Genomic DNA, 19,079 nt, shown 5'->3' with positions numbered 1-19,079 from the left:
TCTGACGTTTATGTTGTTTCTGCTTTTTTTTTTAATTTTAATTATGGGATTAATGTAGCATTTGGCATTCCTTATTTTAAGGGCTTTTCTCCTTTTTTGTGCTTAAAAATTAAAATTAAAATGCACATATGAATACTGAGTTTTTAATAGATAAGTCATTAAAATAATAAATGCCAAGACTATTTGATATCAACCTATAAGTTTTTTCTTTCTTTTTTTAGATAGAAACCTAGGAGTTTTTTCTTATGAGAAACAAATTGGCAAAGACGAGATCACACACAGGAGGCCGGTGGTCCAACTTATTGTATAACTGGTTCTCTCCCCACTTAATTTTTTTTTGGTTGAAGTCCTTTCAATTGACTTCGGTTGTAAGCTACGATAACAAACTGCCAGATTAGAAAGGGCGAAATGAAATTCAAACCTTAAACCAAGAGGACAAAAATATTGAGGGCTTTTGGTTACCCCATGAGGTCAGAGAATAATTAAATTAGAAATAAGACAAATATACTTCTTATTATATATAAATACATACATGTAGAAAAATATGTTTTAATTTAATAACCTCTATGAAAATTTCCAAACGAAGGCCCATAACAAAAATTGCTTCTAACACACATTGTATTACAATGCCATTCTCGTGTAAAAACTTGTTTTGATGGTATCTTAAGAAATGAGGGGAATTTTTACAAAAAAAAAAAGAAATTAGGAGAATTTAGACTATGAAGTCCTATTTGGTATCTATTGCCGGACAAGTTAGCTGAGGGCAACAAGGTAAATTCACTCTTTAAGTTCCGTGCGTTAGCCGAAGACCTCGAGAAAGGTTGACCGAAGTTAAAGACAACAAACTGAGGCGAAGTACTCCTTCCGAGGACTATGGTAGGCAAGGACTACTAGTTGAGGCGAGGTCCCTAATGACCTGAGGTACTGCAAGACAGGGAGTGTCGAGACCTCGGGGTGGATATCCAAGGCGGAGGCTCCGACGCTCAAGTTAGTACGAGGTGTGAAGCAGGGGGCAGTACAAAAGTGCTCATGGAGAGAGTCCTCGGATGCACCAGAACTCCCTGAATTAATGCTAGGTAGATAACGTAGGTGCAAGAAGTAAATGAGTGAGTGATGTGTGAGTTACTCCGTTCCCGCCCCTTTTAAGGGGCAATTACCTCTTATTTATACTTGAGCATGCTGGTGGTAGGTGAAGATGAACGCCTCGGATGAGAGCCGTACGAGGTCAGGCTGCAGGCCCTGGTGGTACGCCAAATAGTTATGTGATTGGCTCCGTACGAAGGCAACAGGACTCCCTCATACTGTCACTGACGTTAGCAGACATTAGTGGGCTGGGCCAAGCTAAACCACATCAGTATCCATCCGGAGAATCGATTCTGACAATTCTATCGATTCTTCGGATGGGAATGCCATTTGGTTGAGGCAGTTCTCCAAAATATATTCTATCCAGAATAGAATCATAAGTTTTTTTTGGCCATGAAAAAATTCACTTCTAACATGGATGGATTCTTAGTGGAGATGATTCTTGCTACGTCTCTATTAAAGTTACAAACATGTGTGCTATATTAACACGTGAGACGGTGAGAACATGGATTTTTTAGTCGTTTCTCCACAAAACATAAGCCCAGCTTGAAAAAAAGCCCTAACCATCGTTTTTCATCTTCCTCCATCTTCACTCAATAACTCTTTCTACTACCCTTGCAAAAGGGCATTGTTGGAGCACAAAAATTAATGCGAATAAATTCAAAGGATTTTTTTTGTTGTAGAAATTTAAGTGGAATACAAACTCTCTTTTTCTTGGCAAAGAAAACTCTCTGATTTTCTTGTCTTGGATGAAATCCAAAATCGCAACTAGAACTTGCAATTATGAGAAGCAAGAAATGCCCGACCTTGTGTGAACAAAAATTTATTCACGCTCAAACAATGATTAGAACGTGAACAGCTGAAAGCAATGTCCTCACTTGTAGAATTGACAAAAGCCTTTTGGATCACGGGAATTTGAAGATCGGAATTTCACGGGTTGATGTGGTACGAAGTTGTAGCAATTTCGATGCTTCGGCAGTTGAAGAGTTGGAGTCTTTCTTCTTTCTTCCTTGATCTTAATACAACCCGTTTCCTCTCCTTTTTCAAAAGCAACGGAAGTGGTTGGAGACGAATGGAAGCGATCGGAGACGAAATTGATGGTTGAAGAGGGGGGAGCCGAATGGGAGAAAGACCCTCCGAACAAGAAGGGAATCAAGATTTTAATAATCAATTTGTGATCTGATTTAAAGGATTATTAAGAAAGGAATTGGATTCATTCCCCTCCCATTTAAAGACAAATGCCACTTGGCAATAGGGGATTGCCCATGCAACTCCTAATTTATTTGACTAGACTTGACTTCCAAACTTGGCCGATTATTATCAAGTAGATGTACATATCATTATTATTATACATACTATTAAGAATATTTAAGTTTTTTAATTATAATAAATATGTTATAGAAATTTACTTTATAAGTTTATGGTACATTTTATAGCCAGTATTCATTTGCAGATTTCAGAAGATGAGAACAAAAAAAATTGAAACAATTGTTGTTGGAAGTGTAAAAGTGACTCATTAACAAGGCAATGTTGACATTATTTTTCTTAAATAATACAAATTTTCTTTACTTGTGCATGAATAAATGACATGATAAATCATTATTACCAATGCGAGGAATATATGGTTGTTTTTTTGATCCTTCCATTACAAAGGAATGTGATCTTCTAAGTTCTACCAAAGTAAAAGTGTTTTAACAAGTTCTTTAAGTTTATAATTAAATATAATTTTTATATTATATTTTTTATTAAAATGTCAATACGATGATTCAAGAAACTCCTCTTCTCATGTATCCCAAGACTAATCATTCTAGACGATTTATCAAACACATTTTTTTTTTCTGATGCGGTAAGCTGGTGAAATAGAAATCTCATGAACCGGATTGGTGCCAAACACCCACATATATGTCAATGGGTTGTCATGCTACTTAATTATTTGCAGTTGCTGATATATTAGTAAATTGGTTAATTTGCTAATTAATTAAATTAGGGGAAATTCTCGATTAGTTTCCTGTACTTTGGGCCTAGTTCCATTTTGTTTCTCAAATTTTAAAACGTTTAGCATTCGAACTTTCAAAATGTGTTAATCCAATACTTGTTGTTAATTAAACGTTAAGTGGTATTTGAAAAGACATAATTGCCTTTCGAGTGTCATCTAATTTTCTTTGTTAATCATGTGGTGATTTCAATTTTCTTGAATAAAAGAGAAAAGAATTTGGGACTGTTCATTTTTTGTCAATATTTAAATGGTTGATAAAGAAAATTAGATAGCATTCCAAGGGCATTGTATCTTTTCAAATGTCACTTAATGGCTGGTTAATAGTAAACCACTGAAATGTCAATTAGTTCAAGGGAACAAAATGACACTAGGCCCAAAGTACAAGGTACTAATGATGAATTTTCCCTTAAATTAGGTAGTTTACATATACTAATAATAACATGTGTCAATCCACTTAAATGTTTAAATGCTTGGCAGTACCATTTGGCCATGAGGTTTGATAAATAACAATTCCCACGAATTATGAAGGTTTGATGAATAACAATTCCCATGAATTTTGATGAATATCATGTGTCATTGTCCAACTGTTTCCAAATTCACCCATCTAGGGGTGAAAGTTGGGTAGGTTGGGTCGGGGTTATGGTGAACTCAGGCCCGATCCTAAAATTTGGACTTAAGGCTTAAGTTTAAGGTCAAACTCGGTCTTCTAAGTTCGAGCCCAGCCTGCTCTATAATTTGATGCACTTAGGTTGGTCTCAAGCATGGGCCGAATTCAGGTTGGTTAATGAATTTGATCCAATCCCGGGTTCGGGCTATTAAGGGCTAGGCCTAGAATCGATCCAAAAAATAAAAAAACCCAACTTCTTGGCCCCAAGCCCAATTTGAGGACCGAAAATCCAAGTCCAACCCATATAAAATTTCAGGCTGGGTCGGTTTGGGCTCAGGCTAGGCCCACCCAAGTTGCACCCCTATACCCAACTACAACATAGTTAGACTATATGCTCCATTTGGTGCATCTTTTTGCATGGGCTGTCAACTTTTTAGAAGCTTGGCAGCTTGCGTTTTGGTATTTTCCCGTTTGGTTGGAAAAATATCTAGTCGTCGAAAGCCGTAGCCCTGAAAAGACACTGAAAATCCATTTCTGACTGTTTTCGAGTTTTACGTTTTTTTTTACTCATTTTCACGTAAAAAGACGTACAAACAGATGCACATTAACCAAACAATCTTCAAACTACTAAGATTTTTATGCAAAACTCATATATACCGTTAGAAGCTTAAAGCTTACGGAACATCTTTAAAAATAGACTTGTCAAACGGCCGCTATGTTTGGCTTGATACAAACTCCATTTCATTTGATTATTACTTATGAGATCAAGTAGCTATGGCCTTTGGGTCTTGGCTCTTGGGTCCCAACTCCCAGAGTCGCACACACCGCCAGTTTAAGACTTCAGAGTAGCCTATATTCGTTAAACTCTCCCCACCAATCTCTTCCCAAATTCGAACTGACAAAAGATAAAAAGTAAACACAAAATTACAGACTTTACTCGGTGAGAATAGTCATAGAACAAAATCGTAGAAAGAATTCCGTTCTGAGTGAGTTTCGCCGCAATGGGGAGCGGTTGGAGAAGAACGGTGGGAAATGTGAGATCCTTCGTTGGGAACTCGATGGGAGGTCTGACAGGAGGAAGTAATCTTGCTGCATGGGTTGTCGCGGGAACGTTAGCATATTTTCTCTGGGTCAAACCCTCGCAAGACCTTAAGAGAGAACAAGAGGTTCTTCTTCTTCTTCTTCTTCTTCTTCTTCTTGTGTTCCATGTGGCCTTTACAATTTTCGCATCTTCCTTTGGACTTCAGGAAAGGGCAGCTCTAGCTGCAGCTTCGGATCGTTATCGTTACGTAGAGAAAAGAAAACCTATCCCTGATCCCCAGGTAATTTCATTGTTTTCTTTGATAAAAAAGGTTGGTTCTTATGTGAAAACATTAGGTTTTCTTTGTTTTACCTTTTCTTTTTTTGGAAATTAAGTGAAATTTGGATGGTTTTTGCCAGGAAACTGGTTTGATATATGGGAAGAAGAACACAACGAAGAAATTGGAGGATTAGTTACCAAAATTGCACAGTGAGTTGGGATTTGTTTCTTTTTTTTGTTATTACATTCCTATTCAGAAAATTTAGGAGGATTGGTTGTATGAAAAACATAACTTGAACATATTTTTTCCTGAAAGTTGCATGGTATTGTTATGATGGATGTACAGAATGAAGAAAGTGACTTTGACAAGATTTAGGAGAGATTGCAGGGGATAGTACAGAATGAAGAATAATTGAGTGGATTTGTATTCACAAGATAAATGGGGAATTGACAATAAGAAAACCAAAGAAAGAAATTACAATAGAAAATTCAAACTCTGTGGATTCTGGATATGAAGTAAAAAACAAAACAAATAATCCCTTAATACAGGACAAGTGCAATATAAAAATAAAAAATAATATTTTATATTACCAGAGCATAGTTCATTGGATACGCAACTAAGGGACCAGATATCAAATGTTGTGGTCATAAGAGAGCCCCAAATATCTCAAGCACCAATAGGATCACAAATGAAATCCTAATGATAAAAGATAGTGAAGCTAAATTGTAAACCTAGTAAATACCATTTGCTCACTTCTAAGTTGATCAATCAACAATAACCTATAACTAATGATTTTTAATTTTTCCAAATTCCTCAAGTTTTCTAGACCTCTGAATCTCTGAACCATGTGTATGGGCCGAATGCCTTCATACATATGGTATACAGAATCTTATATTATATATGATTATAATTGAATGCCTTCATACATTATTGTAGAAATTTGTATCAACTTCTTTTGCTTATATATATGGTATACGAAATCTTATACAGAATAAATAAACAAGGAAAAAAATGAAAAAAGTTCAATAGTTTATCCCCCCTCACTTTTTTCTGTGCACATGCATTTCAGGCCAGAAAAATTCTGCAAGTTAGTAGAGAACACATATAAATATAGATAAAATTTGACAATTCTACAATGTATTCTGTTATCATGAAATTATGAACCAGGAACTAAGATAAATCCACCACTCCAGTTATATAGTCAATATACAACTTATGGTACTTGAAACATCACTAAACTCTATTGACACTCCAATTAAGTGATTCACAAATTTAGAGAACACATATCCCATGTATGAATGGGCATAAAACTGCCAATACAAAAGGACAGAAAAGTTAGTGAACATTTCAAGGCTGAGATTAGCTACATGACATATGCACAATATGTAATAGCATGGAATTCCAATTTACAACAAACCACCTACTTGACCCCTTCAAATCCATTGTCTAACCAAGGTGGCATGCTAGACATCCTTTGAGTTTGGTTAAATCACCAAAGCACAACTGCTAACTAAAACCAGATCCTTCTTAACCATTAATTAAAGTCAACCTTCCTATATGTTGATTAGGAATAATGTAACCAAGTTCTGAATTGACATTACTTGATCTCACATAACCAAATGCTCAAAAATTTGTTTTAGACTTTCATTGTATGAGCAACACAAAGATGAGGAGAGAAAATTCATGTACACATCCAATACACCATTGCATAATCACCAAATACCAAGTATCAACAATCAAGTGATTTTTTTTTATCAATAACAACAGCTTTTCATTAAAATGAAACAAAATTAATTACAAGGAAGGGGAGATAAACTTTCTTAACAATCAAGTGAATTTCAGCCAAAAAGTTTTAAAATTTCAGCCAAATACCAAGTATCAACAATCCATGTCTCCAACCTTCCTCTCAAACCCTTTGCAGAAAACTTTGCTGTTGGCTTTGCAAACTCTGATTCCCAGCTTCCGGAGTGGCTCCACCTTGGATCCCTAATTATTTATAGTAAGAAGGTCTTATCTCAAGATGGTAGCCATTGGTGAATACCCAAGAAGAAGACCCAAACTTTGACGGCTGGTTAGAAATCTGGAGTCTTCCATTCCACTTGTGGTCTTGGCCAATCTTCGAACTTATCGGTAACCTCTGTGGGGCTCAAACTTATTCATAGAAATACTAGGTCCTTGAAGGATTTGTCTTGTGTGAGGATTCAAGTCAGAGCATGAAAAGCCTGCTTAGTGCCTAGATCGATCCCTATTCATGAGAGAAATATCTGGTTTAGCATTAGAATTTCTGTTACGATTCATTAGTCCCACATTGGTAGTATGGGATGCCATTGTGGGGTGTATATATGTCTGGGTTCCCACCCTCTAACAGCTAGCTTTTAGGGGTGAGTTCTCCTAAGGCACATAACAGATGGTATTAGAGCGTACACTATGCCTCCTAGTTGCAATCGTGCGGCGCAGGTGGTGACGTCGGTATTGCAGTGTTCGGCCAGGACTAGGGAGACTAGTACAAAGCCAGCCTGCGTGAGCGCTGCTGGGACTGCGGAGCGTGGTGGAATGTTACGATTCATTAGTCCCACATCGGTAGTATGGGATGCCGTTGTGGGGTGTATATATGTCTGGGTTCCCTCCCTCTAACAGCTAGCTTTTAGGGGTGAGTTCTCCTAAGGCACATAACAATTTCAGTGGGGAAGACGACTGAGTCAACTCAGAATCGAGCGCAAAAGTCACCAAAGCTCAGGCACTCGGCCTTCTTTGGCCCAAGCAATTGGCACTCTCAAAGATGCTGAAGAACACCCCAGTTTGAATTCTAGCCCTTTGGTGGAAAGAGGTTAAATGAGAAGGAGAAGACAAGTTATTCGAAGATTCCTTCTACTCAAAAACCCATGCTACCTCAAATCCTACAGCTCTCTGGTTCTACTCAAGCGGCTACTTGGAAGATCGGGAATAGAGTCTCTCACAACAGATTTGCTAGCCTGGAACAGTTGGGGGAAACATACCCGGGGAGTGAAGATTCTCCCACTACCCCTCTGTACCCCCTAGGTGTTTCGGCTGAAATGCCCCCTTTAGAGTATGATGAGCACCACAAGGTTCTTTGTCATCCGACCTCCCCCCCCCCTTCTGATTGCTCCTATAAGGGAAAAGATGACTCCAATGACTCATCAGAGCCTTACAGAATGGAAGTTGAAGCCAACCTTTCCGGAAGCTACAGAATCAAAGAGCTGTACTCAGATGTTTCAGCAAGCACCAGAAGTAAGATGACTGAGCCACCTTCTTTGACCGGCAAGGCAGGAACTGTCTCCCAAGAACCCAGTTCTTCTCTGAACCTCCAATCTCAACACCCAGGTACCATCTCCCCTGTCCCCCTAGTCACTTTGCTTTATTTTCTCCTCTTGAATGCATGCCTTGTGACTTGTCTTCTGGCAGTCTCCCCAATCTTGTCACATGTCTGGCCCTCCTGGTATTGTTCCTCCCTCTTCTACATTGATACCATTATAGGAAGTCCAGAGTGCAGACTTTGGAGGGTGATAAAGTTAATGGCAAGGATGGTTCAGAAATGGATACAGATAAGGTAGCAAAGGTTTTTGGAATTTCTTTGGTAGAGGATGGCAACTCTCTAAAAACCTAGATCAGTTAGAGAATTGAAGAAGCTTCAGAGCAATTTGAAATGGAAAAATGGATTTCAGTGTATGGCTGGTAGAAAGAAGGCAGCAGGGATTTCTATGGCAGATAACCATGAGGGTTGTCTCTTGGAATGTGCGAGGACTAGGTGGAGATGGTAAAAGAGCTTTAGTGAAAGTTACTGTTTCCAATAAAAAAAAAGAGCTTTAGTGAAAGGCACTCTTAAGAAGCTAAACCCGTATATAGTAGTTCTGCAAGAAACTAAAAAAGAGTCTGTTGATAGGAGGCTAATTAAGGCTTTTGGGAATGTTAATGGTAAACGTTGGGCTTCGATTGCCTCCTCCAGGGCATTGGGTGGGTTAGTGATTATTTGGGATGAGAATCAAGTTTCTGTACAGGAAGTTGACAGAGGGAACCATTCTCTTTCCATCCTCTTCACTAATAAGTCTGATGATTTCACCTGGATCTTCACAGGTTTCTATGCTCCAAACTCCCCTAGGTTAATAGAGAACTTATGGGATGGGCTGGAAAGTGTTGGATCTCATTGTCAGCTCCCCTGGTGTGTAGGAGGTGACTTTAATGTCAGCAGATCTGTCCTAGAGAAATCCAATGGAGGACGGCTGACTTCAAGTATGCGAAGGTTCTCCCATTTTATCAGAGATCTTTTTTTAGTGGACCCCTCCCTGTCTAATGCCAGGTATACTTGGTCGAATTTGCAAGCTGAAGCAATTTGTAGTAGGTTGGACAGATTTCTTTACTCTTCTGATTGGGAGAATCACTTCCCCAAGATGGTTCAGACAACCAGACACCACTGTACTTCAGACCATTGGCCAGTAATTTTGGATACAGAAAAATTATAAGTGGCTAAGAGTCCTTTCAGGTTTGAAAAATTTTGGATTTTTCATCCTGACTTCAAAGATGAAGTGACCAGATGGTGGGAAGAATGTAATTCTGAAGGTTGGGCAGGCTTTAGGTTTGGACAAAAGTTAAAATATATCAAGAAGAAATTGAAGGAATGGAGTAAGCTGAAATTCAAAAAGATTTCAGAAGAAAAAGACAAGTTGTTAGCGGGTATTACAAATCTGGACGCCAAAGAGGGTAATGGGCAATTAGAGAGAGAGAGAGAGAGAGAGAGAGGATTTGAATAAAAGAAATGAGATTCGAGCTGTTCTAGAACAATTAGTGTGGAGGGAGGAGGTTAAATGGAGACAAAGAGCCAGTGTGAACTGGTTAAAAGATGGAGATTGTAACACCCGATTCTTTCACAACTTTGCTAATGGTAGGAACAGAAAGAATTTCATCTCTAAGCCGATGGTGGACGACTGGGAGACAGAGGAACCCCAAATTATTAAGGAAGAAATAGTAGATTTCTTTGAAAAGCTTTATTCATCGGACAAAATATGGAGACCTTTGTTATCAGAAGGGACTGATCCAAAGATCTCGGAAGCTAAAAAGTCTTGGCTTGAGAGAGACTTTAGTGAAGAGGAGATTAAAGAGGCAGTTTTTAGCCTTGATGAAGATAAGGCCCCTGGCCCTGATGGATTTTCTTCGATCTTTTATCAGGAGTACTGGGATATCATCAAGTCTGATTCGGTGGAGGTATTTGCTGATTGTCATAGATCTGCCAAGATAAATTGAAGCAATAACTCCACTTTCATTAAGCTGATTCCTAAAAAAGCTGGTGCAATTGAGATTAAAGATTATAGACCAATCAGCCTTCTCAGCAGCTTATATAAAATTCTGGCTAAAGCCTTCGCTAATCGGCTAAATGTAGTAATTGGAGATGTAGTGGACTTCTCTCAAAGTGCTTTCATTAAAGGTAGACAAATTGTGGATGGGATCCTGGTTGCCAATGAAGTAGTAGCAGATAGAAAACAAAAAAGAAAAGAGGGGGTGGTTTGCAAAGTTGATCTAGAAAAGGATATGGCAGAGTGAACTGGCAATGTCTTTGGAATATCTTAAGACTTAAAGGGTTTGGGGATAAATGGATTAGATGGATGAAATGCTGTGTTCAATCTACCTGGTTCTCAATCATCATCAATGGCCCAAGGCTTATTTAAGACTTCTAGAGGGCTGAGACAAGGTTGCCCTCTTTCCCTACTTCTGTTTACTTTGGTAGCAGATTTACTAGATTTTCTGCTTAAATTTGCCACAAATAGCAACTTAATAAAAGGTTTCACAGTAGGTAGAGAGAAGATTCAGATTTCCCACTTATTCTATGCCAATGACATAATTCTTTTTCTAGAAGGTGAGGTAGTGTATTTCAGAAATTTGAAGAAATTTCTCAATTGTTTTGAGGCTGTTACGGGCTTAAGAGCCAACTTAGCTAAGAGTAGCATTGTAGGCATTCATGTTACCCTAAGAAAGATGATTACTTTTAAAGAAATTCTGGGGTGCAAGGTTGAGAAGTGGCCTTTACACTATCTTGGCTTGCCTTTGGGGGGAAACCCCTCTTTTCTTGCTTTCTGGGATCCTGTAATTGAAAATTGCGAAAAAAGATTGAATTCTTGGATAAGGAACTACCTCTCAAAAGGAGGCAGACTCATTCTCATCAAATCCTCTGTCTCAAGCTTGCCAATTTATTTTCTTTCTGTTTTTAAGATGCCAGCTAAAGTGAGATCTAGTCTTGAAAAGCTGCAGTGTGATTTCCTTTGAGAGGGAGTGGGAGAAAAGAAGGAGCACATATTGAATCAATGGCAAGGAACAGGGCTAAGCAAAAGGGGTAAAGTCTTTTGGCAATCAGTGCTACATGCAGTGTTGTGGGGTGTGTTTGGGATGAAAGAAACAACCACCTCTTTGACAATAAAAGCAGAACCTTGGAGGAATTAATCTCAGATATTACTTACCTTTGCATCCTTTGGACAGTGAATTCAGCTCTGTTCAAAGGACTTTCAGTCAATGATCTTATCAGAGATGTTCACCCCTTTCTGTTTCTCCCTCATCCCCAGCAAACATCCTTGAGGCATCCCATACCCATCAGTAAAGGAGTGATAACCCTTTATTTTGATGGGTGTGCCTTAGGTAATCTTGGCCTTGCTGGTATTGGAGGTACAGTAAGGGAGGAAAGGGGCAATTTATGCTGGACTTATAGTGGTCCAATCGGCTGGGCTGACTCCACAAAGCCTGAAGTGATGGCTTCACCGGAATCAGGATAATAAAAAATTTGGGAATTCAGAATGTGATCATTGCAGGTGATTCAGCAAATACGATAAAATGGTTAAGAGACAAAGAGGGGGGCCCTTGGAGACTGAATCATTATCTGACTGAAGCTTGGGATTCTTTGGATTGTTTGAATGTTAATTTAGTTTGGATTCCTAGGGAACACAATCATACTGCAGATGGCCTAGCTAAATTTGGTGTGTACTTGGAGCATTTGTATAGCGACAAGCTTCCTCCTTCGTAACTTGTAGGGGTTCTCCCCCTGCTTTGTATATCTCCCTTTGTTCCCCCTCTTTTTCTTAATAAATTCTGGTTAAATTTTCTCAAAAAAAAAAAAAAGATTGTATGCAAACCGAAGAGGGATGGAGGTTTGGGTCTTGGTCATTTGGTAGAAAGAAACGTCACCCTTCTAGGGAAATGGCTATGGCAATTCCCCTTGGAGCAAGATAGTCTCTGGGCTTCAGTAATAAGAAGTAAATACGGAAGGAACAATAACAGGTGGGACAGAAACAATGTGACAAACAGATTTTCTCTAGCCAATCCTTGGAAAGGTATTATTCAGGTCTTTCCTCTTTTTTCCCCCTTGGCAAGACTTGGGATTGGAACCGGAAATGTATCAGATTTTGGGCTGATACTTGGTGGGGTCCTCAATCTCTGTTGGTAACCTATCCTAATCTTTTCAGCCTAACCTTGGATAAAGACACTCTAGCTTCTGATGTCCTAGTTAGAGATAGCCAAGGTTTGTCCTGTAATTTCAACTTTCGTAGAGCCCTGACGGACATTGAAGCCCAAGAAGTCTTGTCCCTTCTCTCATTAAATGGAGTCTTTCTCTCTTCTTACCTCCCTGATAAACATACCTGGTCTTTATCTCCCAACAGCATTTTCTCCACTAAATCCTTTCTCACCCACCTTACTTCTGGGACCCGGAGCCTTCTTTGTCAACAGAATTTGGCCTCGTGTAGTACCTCTCAAAGTCTCTTTCTCTTTTTTTTTTATTTTATTTTTTTATTTGGGAGGTGGTCTGGGAGCATATCAACACTTGTGACATGATACAAAGAAGAATATTAGGATCTCAGTACCTCTCTCCCCACATTTGTGTCATGTGCATGAAGGATGGTGAGTCGACTAGTCAGTAGTCACTTAACTAATTAATTGTGAGGTGGCCTCGTTCTCTTTGGCAATACTTCCTTGATATGATGTTTGGTGCTAATTTCTATTGGGCTCCTCCCAATAGCGTGGCAAGCTTCTTTAATCAGTGGCCTTCTTGAAATATGGGTTCAAGAGGTAAAACCTTTTGGAGAGCCTTAACTCATTCTGTTATGTGGTGTATCTGGGATGAACGTAACAAGAACATTTTTGACATCAAGTTTGCTAGGATGGAGGTCATTATAGAAAGAATCTTTTCTTCCATTTTCTCCTGACTTCTCTCTTCTGATTAGTTCAAAGGTTTCAGCTATTCTAATCTTGAAAGAAATTTATTAGAGATTGTGCATTCCTCCCACTTTGACAATCAGCCTGGACACTCCAGCACTCCAAGACCAGATCTGGATTTCTTACTGAGGTTTGATGGAAGCTGTAGATCTTCTCCCAACCAACCACGGGTGGCTGGCATCGGGGGAGTTATTTTAAACAGAGAGGGTTCTGTGATTTGCGCTTACAATTGCCCAGTTGGTGCTATAGATGCTTCAGTAGCTGAAATCAGAGCTTTGGTGATGGGTCTGAGACTCTGAGAACTGTTAGATCTCTGTAGTTGAATTCTGTTCTCATTGAGGGGGACTCCAGAAATGTTATTAATTGGGCCTCCCACCCAAAAAAGGGCCCTTTGAGGTTGGGTCATTTCCTCAATAAGATCTGAGAAATAACCTCTTCTCTGCATTGTGGCTTTAGATGGATTCCAAGGGAGCTGAACTCAATTGTGGATCTTTTGGCTAAATCTGGGGTGGATAGGAATTTTTTGTATAGCGCTAATAGCTTGCCCCCTTAAATGGGGAGATTTTATGGTTGTGAGATCCTGATGGTTGTTTGTATATCTTCTCATGTACATCCCCCCCTGCCCTTTTTGAATATAATAGTTAACTTTTCTCAAAAAAAAAAAAAAAAAGAAAAAGAAAACACTCACTTCACAAACACAAACATCCCCAAGTTCCTGTCCTGGAACACTTCCCCAAGTAAGAGAATCAACCCAAAGACCTTGGAAGGACTACACCAAAGCTAGCTGAATGTCCAGAAAAATACTACAGCCCCTCCTACTGAGATCGATCTCTGAAATAGCTCTAAATGAAGCTTCCAGCAGCACCTAACACTAACAGAACTAGACCATTAAAGAGAAAAGATCAATCCCCCCTTTTCTCTGATTCTTCCTGTTCTTTAGGTAGACCATCATTCTCTCAGTGTGGGCAAACAAAACTTCTAAATAACTCCCAAGAATCAGGCCAAAAAATTCCAGCTTATCGGCCCTGCTATACTCTCATGCAGGTGGCCAATCCTGGGACTGTATGAGAACTCCCCCAAGAAAGTTTAAGGGGGGCTCTGATACCAAGTTGTAAACTGTAGCTTTCAATAAAAATCAAAAACAGAAATAAACCAGAATGAAAAACCTGTAGAGAGGAGGGAGAACAAGAGGAGAAGAACAAGAGAAATTGAATGGGAAGATAAAGATTACATCCCTACTGCCCTAACATACATGGTCCCAACAACAAAGACAACTTAACTTAAAAGAATGTCAATTTAACTTAGGCCCAATATTTAAAGGCCCATTAACTAAATTAACTAAACAAAAGAAAGATAACTTAGGCCAATTACACAGGCCTGTCATATAAGCAGCCCTCAAACTCAACACAACACTTTGTCGATCTTACCATCTGAAACTACCTTTTAAGGCCGTTCCCTGACTAAAGCTCCTGTGCAAAACGGCAACGTAGAGTCCTGCCCCTCAAAGCCAATAACCTGATTGAGCTGAACAGTAGGAAGGGACTCATTTGAAGGAATAGGACCCTGCTTACCTATTTTAGTGAAGCTTCTATCTTATTCTGACACCTAGGGGAGCTAAGATATTTTATCTCCCGTCCTTTGTATTATAATCTCTTTTATTAATGAAATGCTTCCTGTTATTGATAAAAAAAAAAAATAGTGAAACTTCTACATAACGCCTTGAACTCCACCAGCTCATCTCCTTCCTGCCAAGCTTCCTTCAACAGATCAGCTTCAATGGAGGAGGCCAGCCACACCAAAACAAACATCCCTTCCACTTCATTTTCAATAGAAAAGACTTTGAGTTGGAAGAGAGTGACCATTTGAAAAGTGTAAAGGTCCCCAAAACATCTTGTATATGCAAAGCTTCAGTTTACACTCTATTTTCACAGAGATCAAGTACAGCTGTGCAACTGTCGAGTGGGGTTAGCACAAATATCTCCTTTAGGCTCAGCTTATGTATCAGTAAACCAGCCACCAACTCCAGTCCAAAACAGGTTTGTTTGCTATCAACACCAACTTTCTGGCCCACTGTTCTTTCTTGAAGTTTACAGTCAAAATTGGATTGCTGATGCAGTGTGACATGGTAAAAAAATCCTGCTCCAGAGTACCACCATTAAGCTCATCCTTAGCAGACTCTTCAACCTTCCCATAAACCTCACCCTTGGCATATTCTTCAACCTTCCCAGAATCCTCCCCTTCAGTTATTTCTTTTCAGACCAAGAAAGTCTTTAAGACTGTACTCTGTAGCAACATCTTGCCATCCTTTACTACCTCTACCTTCTGGAAAGCATGCCAACTACTTTTTCCTTTTTGCAAAAAATTCTGTGAGAGCTATTAAAGAACCTTTTTCATTCCTTTTACACTTCTATTACATACCTTCTACCTGTGTTTGTGTGCCTCTCTTTCCAGCTAACCTGCCTGCCTTCAGAAGCTGCTTCAGAGACAAAAGTCTTGACCCATTCAATCATCTCCAAACCTTCCAACAGCACTCTTGCCAGCTTCATCTCCCTTATCTTCAAGCTTGGTTGACCCTTAATCCTCAGCTCCCCGAACAAGAAGTCTTTTGCCTCCACCTTCAAACTCTTCCTCCACCGAGAAGTCTCCATGAAGCCTTGCATCTCAGTTTGGTTCCAACCCCCCCAACCCAATCCATATATTACTATACTAAAATTATCTGACATGATACAAGTGATCTGTTATAAGTATAAGGGGCTATAACAGTTGGGGGTAGATAAAAAAGAACATGGGTAGTAATGAGAAATGACTAAAGCACTAATAAATTTAACAGTGGATGTGGCTTTAAATAGAATTGATTGGCAAAACAGGATTCATGTAGCCAACCCCATATGGTTGGGATTAGGCATGGATGCTGCTGCTGCTGATACAATCTCTTTCCAATTGCATGCTAATCATGTCTCTGGCACTCTGATATCCTTTTCTTACCCAATATGTTAATATCAAGCCAAGCTTAACTGGCCAAATGATCTTAAAGAGGTAACTAGATTGATTGCTTTCTTAAAGAATGCATGCTTGTACAATTGTGTGGTCAACCTATCAAGTTATTGAGCAACATGTATTATGGGTGGATCCATTTGAAGAGGAACTACTAATAGATAGCTCAGTTTTGGTCGTTTGAATCCAAAAAGGACTTACTCTGGCTTGGGAGCTGGGCTATAGAAAGGTGGTCCTCAAAATGGATTGTCTGTCAACTGTCACTGCTATTAAGGCTTAGTTTGGGGAGAGTGCAAATACAAGTTTGTACAGTGCAAAACCTTATATATGGTATTTCTAACCCTTGTATTTGCACTATACATATTTTTATTTGCATTCTTCTCTAACTGATCTGAAGGCTCAGTTTTGGAAGAGTATACTACATACAAAGTAATATGAAATACAAGTTTTTGCACTCTACATATTTGTATTTGTTCTCCTTCCAAACTGAGCCTAAATCCCAAAGATCACCCAATGGCAACTAAGCAGGTTGTTCAGAATCATATTGGACCTGCTCGACAGAGATTGGGAAGTCATCATCAAACATTGCTATGAAGAGTCTAAAGAGATGTGCTGATAGCCTAGCTAATCTTTATTCATCTTAAATCCCGTTCAAAAAGACTTTTTCGGTCCTCTCGAAGTTCTTGGGCCTTCCAATGAAGAATGTGTAGTGGTATAGTTTTTTTCCTTCTTTTTTGTGCATCTTTTGAATAAAAAAAGAAATCCATAGAGGACATTACATGTTTCTATGCTTCAGTAAACAGTTATTCTCTTACTACTTTAAGACGTGGTGATGTCCATGACGAGCAACTTAGGAAATCTGAAGTATATTACTATATTATTATTGCGGAAGTGTAAGCTTTAAGGTGGTCTCCTTGTTAGATAGCTTTCAAATACCAATTCTGTTTTTATGATCCTTGTCGATAAGTTAACTTTGATTCTTAAATTATTGGTGAATGAAAGCTGACTTAGGAAATGTTCTATTGATAGGTTGTATTGGCATTCAACCTTGAAGAGTGGAGAAATTCTTACATTGAGCAATACATATCAAAAGCAAGCCAACTCATTGTTTATATGGCACTTTCCTATTCAGCTTTTTAGTTATCAGGCGGTATACCATCTGATTCTTTTATGCAATTTTTAAAATTTCCGGTTACTGCATGGAACATATTTATGGTTTGCTGCAGCTGTAGGTATTTTTACAGTCCATGGGACTGCCGGTATGATGATTGGGAATTCGTTCTTTTGATCATAACTGATTATACTACTACTATGATTATCATCTAATGATCTTGTAAGTATACATTACACTATGAAAGTATGTATTCTAATAAAATACTTGAACTTCTGTATCAAAAGAGGCTGTAGATTTGATGCTATGAGAATGTATTGTAAACCACATTATGATAGCTTTTTAGTTATCATGCCACTTTATGACCACGGGTCCCACCTATGATCTCAACTTTCATGAAAAGAGAGGGTGAGGTTTTTTATACCCTATGACTTTTATAAGCTAGTATAACCCAAAAAAAATAAGGTAAATTGCTAAAATCTCCCATGAAGTTTCTGACAGTTGCTGAAACCCTCTGCAGCACAAGAAACTAAAGTGGGGCATTGGCGGTAACTATCTTTTCTTTCTCCCTGGTTACATTATATTTTTTACAAGGTACCAAGAACATCCAAGCCCTCTGCAGCACAATCTGCTCAGATGATGAATAATTAATTATACACATTACTTCTCAACTGGGGCATCTAATTTATATTCCTTTTGGATTGATTAAAGTTACTCGATTGTTGGTAGGGGTGTCAATGGACTGGGCTTGGGTTGTATCAATCCTGTCCGAATCAAAACTAATTTGAATGGGTTGGGTGGTCCAATAAGACATTGAATTGGATCAGTCCAGGCCTAATGGTCAAAAAATTTATTGGGTTGAATTGGATCTGGTCCATTTATAGTGGATTTATATTGGATTGGATTAGGTTGAATCAATATCCGGTCCATTGACAGAAGATAAAGAGTAGTGGTGTCAATGGACTTGGATGCATTCTGATTTAAAACCAATGTGAACAGGTTGGAAATTCCAATAAGACATTAATTGTCCAATCCAAAATATTGATTGGATTGGAATGCACCTGGTCCACCTGTAATGGATTCATATTGGACCAGATTGAGTTGGACCAATATCTGGTTCACTAATAGCCCTAATTGTTGGTAGAATGCAGCAGAAATGAAATAACAAAAAAACTGAAAACCTAAAAATTATCGAATTGGACCTACAGATAGAATCCGTTTAGAAGTATTTTATTCCCAATATTGGAAGTTTTCTCGTGGGAATAATATTAAACGCAAACTTTCAAAATGCACCTTGCTTTTCTTGTGAAACTAAGGCTTAGTTTGGAAAGAGCTGTTGAGTGGACAGGGTCTAATCCAAAATCGGTCCATTGACACCCTTATGTAAAAGCCGCTGCCCTTCAGCCCTCCCAAATGGGCACCTAATGTATATAAGGCAATGTATTTGGTCATTGTACAAACCCTCCTCTGATTAGAGCTGTTGAGTGGGTCATGCTGTTTGTGGGCCGACATTGCACGTCACTCTATCTATTTATCTATCTATTTTATTTCAATTTTCTTATAATTTTTTTAATTTCATTTTATTATTTCATATATAAACAATTATATACATATAAGACAAAATTTTAAGATTTTTTATTTTCTTGTTTATCTTATTAATTTATTTTAACCTTTTCATTTTTTTCAAATTTTCTAAAAAATCGTGTCGCCCATGATCTGACGTGGCAAGAGAGGGCCCATTCCAGGGTTCTCTTTTGAGGGGTTATGGGCCAGACAGGC

General features: G+C 38.7%; 1 protein-coding gene across 2 annotated transcripts; it reads left to right on the top strand.

Annotated features, from left to right (window-relative positions):
- Positions 1–4,467: 4,467 nt before the first annotated feature.
- Positions 4,468–17,662, top strand: LOC104603826 (subtilisin-like protease). 2 transcript variants are annotated; one of them, XM_088887008.1, is made up of 4 exons: positions 4,468–4,852; positions 4,934–5,008; positions 5,127–5,196; positions 17,416–17,662. In XM_088887008.1, exons 1-3 carry the CDS (start codon positions 4,688–4,690, stop codon positions 5,178–5,180), a joined length of 294 nt encoding a protein of 97 aa, XP_088743134.1. In that variant the 5' UTR covers positions 4,468–4,687; the 3' UTR covers positions 5,181–5,196; positions 17,416–17,662. The 2 variants fall into 2 exon arrangements, with proteins under 2 accessions (XP_088743134.1, XP_010266285.1); XM_010267983.3 differs by having other exon boundaries at positions 4,475–4,852; positions 17,219–17,662.
- The last annotated feature ends 1,417 nt before the right edge of the window (positions 17,663–19,079 follow it).

Source organism: Nelumbo nucifera, chromosome 5 (assembly GCF_055504915.1).
Source record: "Nelumbo nucifera cultivar China Antique chromosome 5, China Antique-T2T, whole genome shotgun sequence".
Lineage (NCBI taxonomy): Eukaryota > Viridiplantae > Streptophyta > Magnoliopsida > Proteales > Nelumbonaceae > Nelumbo > Nelumbo nucifera.
The sequence above is the reverse complement of the archived record's forward strand: the minus strand, read 5'-3'. Positions and strand labels throughout refer to the sequence as shown.